Below are 14,157 nucleotides of genomic sequence, written 5' to 3'. Positions count from 1 at the left end.
GGCCAATCAGAACGCCTATGGTTTAACTCCAGGGGTGCATTTCAATACCCTTACTACCTTACTATTTAGTATGCCAGAAAAAGATTTAGTATGTCTAAATGCATAGTAAGTCAAATGCAGTAGGCTATGCCAGAAAAAACAGGATGACTTGCTGCACTTGGTTGCATTTTACAGTTTGCAAGCCAGCATGCTTTTTTGCATATTCTGACCCACAATCCTCTGCTCAGCAAGAGACACATCAGATCAACTGAGCCACCGAGAGAACACAGGCCGATAACAAATCACTGACAAGGGTTAGAGGCGACAATGAAAGATGACAGCTAAATCTTCAAATTTCGTGATACGGACGGCGACGGTTGTATGAACAAGAGGGTCTAAGTTTAAGCTGCATTGTTATGATGAATTCGGATTGCTAAATTCCTGTCAGGTCGCTGTTGCGATCTCTAACTTCTAACCTCAAAGCCTACCAGATGCATGATACCAAAAGTAAACCAAAAAACATGACACCTTCACTGAGTGTGCACACAATAGAACTCTCAACAGTGAAGCCTCCTTGCATATATATATAAATGAAAACGAGGAGGAACTGTAACCAGCTACTGAATAACGTTCGTGTTGGTGAAGTTAGGGTAGATGGACTGAACTTTGCGTGTTGTTCCATGGGACTTTTTCGAGTAAGAGGTCAGAAATTTCAAGTTCCAAGTTGTGTGGAACACAGCACAAGCACCAATTACAGGAATACTGCACACAACAGTGCATACTTTGCAAGAGCAGCTGCAGTATGCACTAAAAGTAAAAAGAAAAAGTATGCAATTTTTAAGGTAGCTCATATCTATTGTGATGACTCACTTTTAGACTGTAAAAAGCATGAACTGACTAGACGCCAGAGGATGAAACTTCATATGGTTCACTTCGACCTCTCAAGTCTGCAGGGAGCGACTCTTGATACTCAAAAGTTAGATTTTAAGTGTAGCATCATTTCATGTTAAATAAAGGTATGGATCCACTGGAGTCTTTTTTTTTATATATTTGACAGAATTTCCCAGGTCAGAAATGTTAACAGATGCATATACAATACTTGAGAGCATCATCAAAATGCAGCAAGCAGGGTGGATTTTTTCCGCAAACTTTCATTTTCAGTAGCTTCCTGTAGTTGCACAGTAATTGTTGAGTAGGCACTAGTTGAAGCCTCCTCTGAAGAAGCCTCCAGTGGAGCTGTACCATTCACGTGCATGTACAGTAAACAGTAGTAAATCAATCACAGTCTAATGTGTGCTGGTTAGGAGAAAAATCCCCCGTTTGTCTTGTGTTTATGCATCTCAACCATTGGTTCAGTATTTTAATGTATTCATTGTTACGTTGGCAGATATTTATGAGATCTGTGTTGTGTTCAAATGCCCTTATCTCAATCAGAAACTTACAAACAAAATAAAACTTAATTTTCTATGTGTTTTCGCATGTGTGTGCATGTCTGAATGTGTGTGCACTTGTCAAAACAGTTCTCACTGTCCATACTTGAACCTCCCCTATCACACTTGCAGCTCCATCCAGAGGATGGGGAAAATCATAGAAAACATTGATCACAATGTTGAGCTCTAAACCTGACCCTGACCTACTCCCCGGCCTTGTTGCTCCCGCCAGTTCCACTTTTGAACTTCACCACCATGACAGTGATGTTGTCAGGGCAGCCGCGGTAGAACGACTGCAGGACGATGCTCTTGGCGCCGAAGTGGGGTTCGTCCAGACGCTCGCGGACGAACCGGACGGCCTCCTCATTGCTGAAAGCGTCCCACAGGCCGTCGGACGCCAGGATCATGAACTCTGGCTGCAGTTTGTCCAGGTCAAAGGTCATAATATCAGGATCGGGGATGACTACATTGAGGTTCTTCAGCGGGTAGTCCCCCAGAGAGCGAGACATAGCCAGGATTCCCTGGACTCTCCAGGAGCCATTAAAACTGATGAAACCTCCTGGAGGAGAAGAAATTAGAATGAAAAATTGAGTCTGATGATCTGTTAAAGGGATAGTTAGATTTTTCTGTGGCTAAAATTCATTTTGTTGCTGTGTCCACAGCACTCCATTGTTTGACCTCTGTGCTGTCCCCCAGTTTAGAAAAGCAAAGAGGGACTCTTTGCTTTTCTAAACTGGGGGCGTGTCGTCCTCCATCTACTGTGGGTAATACACTGACTCTGAATAAGTACCTCATACAACCCCACATCAAATAATCTGAACTATCCCTTTAATGAAGGAAAAGCTGTTGATGACTATTTGTGGACATAATGGGCTGAAATACTGAATTAGTTTTAGATAACTTGATTAACAAAGCTAACCTGTGAAAATCCTTTAATCACACAGCTTAGGAATCTATTTCAGATGCCACAATCTGACCCTGTGCTTTGTTTAACACAATGCTGTTCCTAATTTCACCAGCAGATGGCAGCCAAGGACCCCAAATTCAACCACATGAGAGTGCAGCACAGGTGCAGTCAGTATGTGCTTTATGTAACAGGCCTGTTTCTCTCGTCAGTCATTTACCTGCTCTCTTGATCCTCTTGCGCTCCTTGAGCTGATACGGCTTGTGGTCATGTGACAGTGCGACAGCGTTCCCATCTTTGTCACACAACACACCCCGAGAGTCTCCAACGTTTGCCACTGTGAGTTCTCTATCCGACAGCAGCGCTACAAGACATGTCGTTCCTGCGTGGGACAGTGAAAGAGAAAGAGGAAACAGCTGAGAAAGCCGTTGGCTTTGACATTTTGGTAAATGTCCCGCAAATTTCACAAACAGTCCCTGATCAGAGCTGGTTTTGTGTTTGTTTTAGGCCTCTGGGAGCAACAGAAGCTCGGGGATTTCCACATCATCACACTTTTTCTATCCTGTGATGATGCATCAGATTGTTTGCTATGACACTTCTCTAATGCTGCAAATGAAATCAAACAATAACAGGTACTTAGGAACACAGTCGATGCCAAATTTAACAAATTCCACAAAACAAAACAAACATTACTTATGGCAGCTGTGAAAAGCAAATAAGAGAAAGAAAGTTCATGTTTGGTTAATGTGATATTTAAGCACCCTGGTAACAGAGGGATAACATAACAGAGTCTAAGCCGACCAAAACTTCAGCTGATTTATCTCCAGAGCTGAAAATGTCAAGAGAGCTGACAGCAGTTCTCTGGTATGATAACATCTGCTGCTATTATACTGTTATTGATGTTCCACACCACAATAAATGCACTGATTTATAATGATTTGACTTAAGCTATAATGCCCAAGGCTGAGAGTACATGTACAACAACCTAGGATGACATAAATTAAGGAATGTTTGACCTTTAAAATGTGATCTGCAGATTTGTGGAAGAAAAAAAGGCTTTAAATGAACTGTGGAAAGTTCAGATGATGAGGTGATCAGATGAGACCAGTTAGAGAACTGAGAGTTTTATTTGAGGATCTTGTTGACCTGTTGGCCGACAGTAAAGAAGCACAATACATACAAACTGATAAAGAGTATCACTGGTCTTCCACTGACTGTGTTTACATGCTCGCTAATTTTCCACTATTCCTGAATTTGATATGAATCATGTAAGCAGCACATTCAATTATTCTGAGGGTTCAGTGCATTTGAAATATGTATCTCTATTGTTTTTTTTTTTACACATGTAAACGTAAAAGCAACCACTTCAAGCTTTCTTTCCATCCATTATACTACTGGACAAATAACCTGCTCATTCCTCACCTCCGTACGGTTCTATGCAGCATAAATTGTGATTTTATGTTTTTTATGTTTCCATTCCTTATCTTAAAATGTATGTCATATATTTATTATTGTGTTTGGGTGTACATACATTGGTTTATTTGTTTGTGGTGCAATGTTTTGCACTGTGATGCTGTTTTGTCTTCATGATGACAGCAGCTGGGAGCAGCCTGTTGTCCAGCCAAAATTCCTATTGCGGACAATAAAGTTTATCTTATCTTATCTCAGCCCGTTTACAGTCAACCCTGTGTGTTCTACACAAACATAGCCAACAGTTTACGAGGCCGAGGTAGAGAAGCACGCGCAAAAGAAAAGCCCACATTTGTGGTTGGAAGGAGAAACACACGCTTGTAAACATTATGAAATCATGGATATCGACTGGATATGTGCAAATATATAAGTCTAGCCTTGAATGCACAGATGCACGTAGACGTGGAATTGTCATTTTCACTAGACGTGTAAACAGTTCAGTAGGAATACTGGCTCAGTCCCAGCGTCCACCCTCACAGACTTGGAGACGCAGTCCCAGTAAATCCACAAGGGTTTAGGGCCGTCCCACTGTCAAATCGTCAAGTGCATGAGGGCTCTCTCACAGACTTTCTAGGCCCTTCATGCTCACTTCCTACATTTCTGCAGTCTTTGCCTGAGGGAATTACCCACTGTTCATAGCGCTGTGACATAACAGGGTTATCAGGGGAACCCCAGAAGGGCAAAAAAAGGACGGTTCGTAGAAGATGATGCTCTTGAATATCTCTTCTATCTAATTATTCTATTTGCAACAATTTTTTTTATAAACATAACTTTTCTAAATCACCAACTGAGAGTTCATCTTTTCTCCTTTAACTGTATTATTTACTTCAATTACTCAGTTTACTAAACAACAAAAATACTGAGCTTTTGAAACATTATGGAACTTTTTCCCTGTAACCTCTGACTGAATATGTTTATATTTGTGTATATGTGTACCTGTGTTTGTTTTTTTAAACTTTTATGTAATTGTCTTGTAATATTTGTCATTTTAGGTTATTCCTTGGTCACAGACAGCATGGATTCAGGTCCTGACACTTTAGGGTGGACACTCACATTGAGCCAAAGCATTTCTCAGAATAAGACCTAAAAGTGGAATATTTTGTGCATGTAAACACAGTAAGTGGATATTCTTTAATATTGTAAATTGAGTCGATACCAGACTGTCACCAAACAAGTAAACAATGAAAAACAATAGGGCAAAAAAAATGAAGAGAAAAACTGTTTCTGGAGGTTGACGTATCAAATAGCACCAACTGATCAATCTGGACTGTAGCTCTGAATCTCACCTCAGTGCATCAGCTACACTCCACTGTACCGCAATGTGCAGCAGCATAATGTTACAACACTGTGGTCTCATTGAGACACATTGTGCTGAGAGGATATTACACAGGAAGTTGTGAGATTTTAGCTGAGTTGAGCACCTGAAGACAGAATTTCAACATCTGACCAAAACAAAGGTGCAGAACAACTCATGCAAATGTTGAGGCTTTGATTAAAACTGTGTGCACCAAACAGACACACGTCTGCTAACACTTTGTTAAATATTTGTTTACGTTATTTGTGTGGGTGGAATTTCAGGATGTGTTTTCACTATACATCGCAGCTGGTTATTTATTTTCCCAAAACACTCATCCAGCTTTCCCAAGAATGTCAAAAGTCAGATTTTTCCTCCCTCTGTTGGCTCAAAAAGTGCCCTCCCACCCCACCGCCTCACCACCACCACACACACATACATGTGTATATATATCCACTTGTTCCCACCACTCTCCTCCCCCTCCTGACCTGCTTCGTCGTGGTTGGCAGAGAGCTTGTCCAGCATCTCACGATCCACAGTCAGGATGCGCTGCTCGAGGATGCTGGCGTAAGAGAGAGCGCTCTCTCTCTTCTCCCTCTCAAAAGCCTGCAGCTGCTGCCTCAGGCTCTCTGGCAGGTGGGCCTTCACATAGTCAGCTGCAGCCTGGAAGGGGGGGACGGGGGACACAGAGGGGATTAGACAGTGGAAGGTGGATAAGTAAGGATAAAGTGTCAATCATTTGTGGATCAGTTTGTAAGTTCAGTAATGCAAAGGCAACTGCAACAGTTTTTTCAACTCTTACATATATGACTTTAAAACATTTAAAAACAGTGCAGGTTTACTTCTCCATGGGATGATTTTTTCCTACTTCACTTCAGATTGTTTAAAATAGCTAAAATAAATTATCACATAAAGCTTAAAGCTGCAGCGACTATAATATGAACGACGGATTAAATGACTGTGAGTAATGTGAAGGGTGTTGCTCATACTGACAAACCCGCAGAGAATTAACACCTGACTCTGCAGTTCCCCTCAGCTCTAAAGAAAGTTCAGTGCCTTTCAGCTCCTTTTCTTTTTGTTTTTTCAGCTTCTGACTTTACTGTTACGGTTCACTCTGACAGCTCTCGTAAGTAGGGCTGTCACAAGCTCAATATTAATTTGAAAATCGATAGAAATGACCTTTCAATTTTAATACCTGAAAGCTACCGGTATTTTTTTTCTCTCCTCACCTGCCTACTTGCAGCTCCTGGAACAGATCTCTACTGAAGAACAAAACTTCAAAGATGACACCTTGTGGCTTATCTGCTGTTATATCACACTTGATAGCATATATACCTTTTTAAGGAGGAAATTGAAGATGTAAATAACATTTGTCAGGGAATAAAAACACTAATCCTTTTATCTTTGCAAACAAGACTTGTTAGTCTAACATTGGCATAGTCACCAGTGCTAAATATAATCAAATCAGTCATTGTGACACCCCAACTTGTCAGCATTGCTTTAGTTTTATTAGAGCGCCAAAAGCTCTAATAAAGCTGCTGTGCACTACCCACCCAGCACAAAACAGCAAACAGACACTGTTAATGACACTGGTGAACACAGTAAAACATTTAGACACTGATGAGATTCAGTCAGGGGTTGGTGGAGACTAAAATGGAGCTAAAAGAAGGGTTAATACTGTCAGGTGGCCAAAAACACAACTTCATGATCGTAAACATGTTTGCCATAGCAAACAAAAGCTCAGTAAGCTCAGTAAATACAGTTTTAAAGAAACAACGATATTTTGGTGCTGAGAAAAACCTGCTTTTCTTATTCACCTGGCTGCACTGTGCTATACGTAAACATCTCATCACATTTTTAGGCTTATGATCCTCAGTTTGACACGTCACCAGCACAGATAAAATAATAATGTGAAGTTATTACTTCACATTATCGTTGCCGGGTTATATGGTCCAATATGACTCTCATTTAGAGGAGTGCTTTCTTCGTTTCATACAGCAGGTGCTCTGTGCTGAATTATTGAACATCCTCCTCATCCTCCAGCCCACTTGCCCTCCTCCTCCTCCGCTCCTACTACCCTTACTTATCTGCTTCTTCCCTCATTTTCTCTGCCAAGATTTCCATTATGCTAATGCTGTCGAATCAAATCTTAAATGGGACAATTTTATACAATCTTAATGCCCCGGTTACAGAATATACAGACTACATATTTCATATTTTCACTTCCTCGCTGAAATTAGGACACTTGGGGCTCTTTTATCTGCATGTTTTTGCTTTCTCATCTGCCGATGTGCTACAACAGTTCTGCTGCACAATTATGAGAACTTGTGTGAATTCAGTGTGAGATTTATTTGGATTTTGACATTTCAGTGCTAAAGTATTTAATTGATGTGTTCGTGCATTTTCGTTTTGACTGATACCTGCTAAAACACAGCCTGTCTTTAAACCTCCCTGCTGCATTTTATCCTCACACACCTAAAACTGCCTGTTTCCATCAATGCAGTAAAGCCCAGATTGCGATATTCCTAATAATGATCACTAGAGTGAAACCATCTCTTCCTGCAGCCGCCCTCCCCCTCCTCTCTTTCATTTTTGCTGGACAAGTACACTCATTCATTTATTTAATTGGAGAGAGAGGCACTCAGCGAGCCTTGATCAGGAAAAGAGCTTCAAGTGTAAATTTCCATTCGTCGTAAACAGCTGAAAATGCCAGCGCCAGTGCAGTTACAGAATTCATAAATGACTCAAATATTTCACTGTCTGAGGATTTAATGAGTGAATGTAAAATATTGGACCCCCTTTATTGAAAGTTCATTAATTTGTATTGTGGATTATTGACATTTGCCAGCTCCCATTTTCCCGTTGAGTCTGTGCAGAACTATAAATTCAATTTTAAACAGCAAAGTACTGTGAAAGCCTGTTAAATTTCCTGCTTCGGCAGCAAATAGTCTCAGTAAATCATGTTAAAAGAGGAGCAGCAGCTTGTGCTGACTTTTATAATTCTGGGCCATAACTCCCTGGCTAGGTATAAAAAAGAAAAAAAAAAGAAAACATAGACGTGTTTGAGAAATTTCCTGCATATTTTCAGAGCCAGAACACACTGCACTGCCAGAGACAGCATCTCCTATCTGGACATGTTTGGTTTGGCAGCATCGCTTTATTTAATATAGAGTGTGTGTGTGTGCGCGCGCATGTGTGTGTGTGCTTACAGTAGAGCCAAAATGCATAAAAATGCACTGGCTAATAAATGTTCAAGGATATTCACACACGTGGTAAATTTTCCCGACAACTTCATTAGCATCAAGAGTCCCAGAAGGTAAACACGGCCTTCTGCAAATGACCCTTAACATTAGAATCAACTCAACTAATTTATTATCTACATTTACTGTTAGTGCTTAATTTATAGACTGGTAACTGTGTGTGTATGGAACTGAGGGTTTCCATATCTCAGGATGACGTCTGTGTATCGATGTTAATGAGCCAAAAGTGACTGAGGTTGATGTCATAGTGACTCATTCTTCCTGAGTCCAAAACCAATTTCACTGTAACGACCAGCGATGGAAGAATTAGGGAGATTATTTACTGGCATAAAAGTGGGATTATCAAAATGTACTTGAAGTGTCAAAATGTGTTTTAATTATCAAAAGTTAAAGTACTTTTTATACAAATTATATGGGGCTGAAAATAATGATTATGTTCATTATCGATTAATCTGACAACATCTGTTATTTTCACAGTTAATCAGTTAACAATTTAAAAATTGTGAAAAAAACTGCCCAGAGCCCTAAGCGATGTCTTCAGTTGGGTTCTTTTGTTCAACAAATAATCCAAAACCCAAACTTTTCATTTACTGTCATCAATGACAACGATGAAAAGTAGCGAATCCTCACATTAACGAAGCTGGAACCAGAAAATCTTTGACATCTTTGTTTGAAAAATGACTGAAATTATTCAACGATTATCAAAATAGCTGGGAATCAATCTTCTCTCAACTGACTGATGAATCTGCAAATTAACTGAATCATTGCAGCTCTAAAATTAGATGTTAGATGATTATCAGTATTGATGTAACAGTGTGCTAGTGGCGTTCAGTGGCGCTAGTCTTAAAAGGAAACTTCTGAACTTTATTGTGGATGTCCAGTCAATATTGATGGCAAATGCAACAAATTGAAGGAATGGATTCCTCAGTGCATGTTATACTGACCAAAAAAACTGAGTTATTCTGCTTGCCAAGTTGTACAGCAGTGCCTACATGTGCCAGGAAGCATTGCAGATGTGCCTTTGATACCCAGCATACAGCATGCTGCCGTGTTATCACCACCCTACCCTATAGCTATTACTTTGTTGGCCAGAGGATAGCATTAGGTGACAAAAATAATCATCTAGCATGACCCCTGGCTACCTAAACGCAGAGGCTAGAAAACTAAAACTGTCTGTAGTGCAGCAGGAGAATGCCGTGTTTGCAGTTAAAGTTAAAGCTTCCCTTTAACAACCGCATACAGTAAAGTTCTGTAGTTTAGTTCAGTGGTTCCCAGCCTGAGGGTCGGCCCGCTACAAAGGTCACAAGACACAGGGTCATGAGATGATTAATGGGAGAGGAAAGAAGTTCTGCCATAGAAATGTCTACTGATACTTTGGACTTTTTTCCCCTAACATTTGTTTTCTTGTGAAACAAATTTGATCTCTCTGGGATTTTAACAATTATTTAGAGTAAATGAAACCATCTGAAAAGTTTAGAGAGGGTGAGTCCCTTCAACAACTCATGCACATATGAGACACAACATATGTACATGTTTTAACCTTCAACTAGCTGTATTTTATAAAATGATCAGGTTTTATATAAAAATCTTAACCGACAAGCAGCCAGAGCTGTCAAACGAATGCAGTGAAGTAAAAACTACTATATTTCACTCTGTAGTGTAGTACCTAAAGTTTGTACTAAAGTGCAGTACTTGAGTAAAAGAGCACAGTCACTTTCCACCACTGGTGACTACTGAAGGATTAACAGATGAAAAAGTACATGAACAAGTAAAAAAAATATGCAAGAGGGGCACATATGAACACACGTAATACACAGAGATACATATTTGACTAAAGACAGAGAGGAAGGGGCGCCAGGCTCACATGAGAGACAGAGTGAGAGTGAGTGAGACAGAGTGAGATGTCAGGACGGTCAGGAAGGATAAATATTTGTTTATGAGACAGGAATAGACAGAGTAACCCAGATGGGTAAACACCCTCCACTCTCTGTTTGTTGTCTTCCTCTCCGTGATTGAACACAATCCAACAGCGACTCTCGCAACTAGTCTTTTTAAAAAGAGAACGGTCAGTTCCCACTGTGTTTTTATGGACATAAACTGATTATTCTGATTTCATTCATATATGTGGAAACTTTGTAACTCTGCATAAACATGCCATTAATCTTTTAGTTACATAGAACACTCCTGTACAGAGCTTGAAAGTGGGTGCTTCTTCACAAGATTTAAGTGTTTTTGGATTAAAATATTTTGGTGAATATGTGTTAAAAGGATTCAGACTATAACTGCATTCAAATTAGAAAACTCCCTGTTCTAGCTCTGCTGCAGAGACGTAATCAGAACAGAAGACACCTAAAGTGTAGAGCTGAAGCAATTTTTAAGCAAAAAAGCCAAAACTTCACTGCTTCCAGAATCTCGAATGTGAATTTTTGCACATGTTCTTAGCCACCAATGACAATAAACTGAATATCTTTGGGTTTTGGATTGCTGGTTGGACAGCATGCGCAGTTGGAAGATGTCACCTTGGGCTCTGGGAAATTGTGATGGAAAAATTTCTGACATTTTAAGACCAAATGATTGAAAGACTGAGAAAAAATGCCAATACAGCCAGTGCTTTAGACTACACAAACCTCCAGATTAATAGCTAAGACCTCAACGCTCTTTTACTTAAAGGGACACTCCACCGATGTTACACTTTATTTAAATTTAGAAGTTCACCTATCAGCCTGTGAAAACGGTTCTGTAAGCTTTCTAAAGTCTGACAAAGCAAACCCTGATGATGCCAATGTGGTGTCGGGGTTATTTCAGGTTGGGCTTCATATTTCTTCCTTTTTTTTTGTCGGGCCATGGAGTTTGAAACAAGTGGAGGTTTAGGGAGTGGTGTACCAAAGAAAGCATTCATTTGCATCACGGGAAGTGATCCAGTGTCTTTGGAACTTGAAGATCAGGTTGTTTTGGTCTCTGCTGGTTTGATTTTGGCAAGACTTTCTCTTGTGAGTCTCCAAATATCACAAAAGTATACTTTAGGTGAAGTATACTGAGTAGCCATTTCACAACAATGACATATGATATATGTATAATATACAATAATGATGATAATACCATGCAGAGAGGAGAACACCAACAGACTCTCATGTTACAGTAACCGTAGGTTTGATTGCAATCTAAATATCTGTGCTCATGTTGTACTAATAAATAAATAAAGAAAGAAAGAAAGAATGTGAAATAATGAAGACTGGGCTCTAAAACAAAAGCCAGTATCAGTCAGTGAACTACACTGGAACCACTGGGGGACAGTGGTTTCAGTGAACTACACTGGAACCACTGGGGGACAGTGGTTGTGGAACAGATGGCGTCCAAGACATGTGGTCTGAAGGCAGCCATGAGAAACAACTGACCCTTGAGCACACAGGGAGCGGAGGCAAGATCCTGCGCACACATCACTAAACCCCCTACACACACACACACACACACACACACACACACACACACACTCAGCAGAAGCTCTTTGTGATAGATCCCAAGTTAACTCCCTGACTGGCAGCGGGGAAGGAGGAGGTGTTGACACAAAAGAATACAATGACAAAGAGGGGAGGAGGAGGGTCTGTTTGAAAATCGTCTGAGTATGAAGTGAAGTGTTGTATGTCTGTGCTCCAGTACAAATACTTGTGTTCCCATAGAAACCTGGCATCTCTATGCTGCTGAATGGAGAGTTTATAGTGACATTATCCTACCCATGTTTCTCCATCAATTTAATGTCCCACCATAGAATATTTTCTGATGCCAGATAAATTTGAGTTTTGTAATCTTCCTAAAGAATGTGGTCACACTTTATTTTACAGTTCACCAGTTAGACAAAACAAGACCTACTATGTATTGAATTAGATAAAAACTATAAATAAGATGTTCTTTATTTAATCGTATTAGATCACTTATTAGACTTTATTAAAGGCCAAATAGGGACACATAACAACAGAACTGTACTGTTATCTAAAGTGTATTATATCCCACTGTAAAAAGCTTATTACTGTAAACTTGTGTCTTATTTCCCACTTAGACATTATTAGAGTGTAATTATTATAGCCACATTACAACAGAACTGTACTCTAAACTGAAATGTGACCTTTATTGCCCTCTAATAAAATCTAATAATGCTCTAACAAAGGCTCTAATACTGTCTCATAAAGAACACATCATTTCAAGTTTTCTTCAAATGTAATACAAAGTAGTCTGCACCTTGTCAAGTCTTAGCAGAGCACTGTAAACTAAACTTCTCTGTCTCTGTACCTGCTCTGAATCCCGATGATGCTGCCTCATGTACTGCAGCAGATTTTTGGCTCCAGACAAACGCACTGTGATAAAAACCCGGTCCCTCCCAGCCTACCTCTCCACCGTGACCGTCAAATATCCCGAATATGGACGGGTGGCTCTTGTTGGTGATGTCGGTGAGCACCTCGAAGCGGTCCTCCATGTGATCTCTCCTGCCCTGTATGGAGTACACGGCTACGTTGTTGTTCTTGAACTCCCAGGTCTTGGAGAACTCCGCGTCCAGGACACTGAGGCCTCCCAGCCGGTCATTCTGCATCATCTCCGCTACTTTCCCCTTCACCATCTTCACGGCATCCCGGCTCGACTTGACGATGGTTTTCACCTCGTCGGTGTGGAAGAAATAACTCCACAGCGCCAGGCTTATACAGAGCAAGAACAATGTCTCAGGCCTGAGGAGAAAATAACGCATGATCCGACCCAGAAGAGACAGGAGCGTCATTGTGTCTCCTATCATCACACGCAACCAAACTGCAGTCTGTCTCTCTCCACCTTTTTTGCACTATTCACTCCATCCGCTCAGGGGGACTATGGAGAAATCGATTCACCACCACGATGGCTGACAAAGACTGGATTTCAACATTTACACAGATCCTGGTGGCCTGTCTTCTCTTCTCGGACCGCTTTTACGCACGGTGCGCGACTGGCAGCCGGAGACACGGGACAAAAGCGGGACAGGCCAGCCTCATTGACTCGGTCCGATGTCTCGGTCCTATCCTCGGGTCTCCGAACAGCTGCAAGAGGATTCTCCGAGTTGAGCCGAGCTCCCACAGCCCATTGTTGAATGACGGATTTTTTGGGTTAGACCCACCCCGGAGAGAGACATGGGAGTCACCGGAGGAGGCCGAGAGTCGACGATGTGACTTGGACGTGTCCTCCTTTTCCGCCGTTGACCCCGTTTCTTCTCTCAGATTTGTGTCTGTTCAGTCTCCGCATCAACATTACATCTTCACACACACACCTCCATTTTTGAGCTGTGTCAGATGACCGAGAGAAGGCAACTTTGAGACAGGAAGTGAGCTGTGGTTGTCATAATAAAACAAAACATTGGAGCAGGTGCATAATTACAGAGGAAAAAACAGTATCAGAAATATAATTTAAGAAAGCAAAAGTTATTCCAAGTATACTTATAGATTTTCTTTTAGATTTTTGTCCTTAACTGAAAGTATAATTAAGGTGAACTTTAAAAAAAAAGGGTACCTCTGAGTTCAACTTCAGTGTACTTAAAATTAATACACTAATTCTGCAATACTCACAGTGATATTTCATATACTTACAAGAGGTGTACCTTATAGTAAGTGTATTTTAAATTGTGCATTAGAATACTATTAAAAAGTATACTAAATTCCAAATACTAAAAGTGGTCATTCAGTTTACTTTTAAAAAACTTTCAAGCACTTCCTTTAATTCTTTCCTTTAATTTGTCTTCTTTCCTTTTGTAAGCATGTTTACAAACGGTGCACTTCAAAAGAAGTTTGTTTGAAGTTGCACTTCAGT

General features: G+C 40.5%; 1 protein-coding gene across 1 annotated transcript; it reads right to left on the bottom strand.

Annotated features, from left to right (window-relative positions):
* Positions 1-864: 864 nt before the first annotated feature.
* Positions 865-13,666, bottom strand: ppm1la (protein phosphatase, Mg2+/Mn2+ dependent, 1La). Its single transcript, XM_084732870.1, has 4 exons — positions 12,719-13,666; positions 5,566-5,740; positions 2,534-2,695; positions 865-1,968 (listed from the first exon to the last, which is right to left on the bottom strand). The coding sequence occupies exons 1-4, from the start codon at positions 13,115-13,117 to the stop codon at positions 1,613-1,615; spliced, it is 1,092 nt and encodes a 363-aa protein (XP_084588996.1). The 5' UTR covers positions 13,118-13,666; the 3' UTR covers positions 865-1,612.
* Between the last annotated feature and the right edge of the window lie 491 nt (positions 13,667-14,157).

This window comes from Lutjanus erythropterus, chromosome 12 (genome assembly GCF_056507025.1).
Source record: "Lutjanus erythropterus isolate fLutEry1 chromosome 12, fLutEry1.hap2, whole genome shotgun sequence".
In the NCBI taxonomy this organism is placed as follows: domain Eukaryota; kingdom Metazoa; phylum Chordata; class Actinopteri; order Lutjaniformes; family Lutjanidae; genus Lutjanus; species Lutjanus erythropterus.
This window is presented reverse-complemented; position numbering and strand designations above follow the sequence as displayed.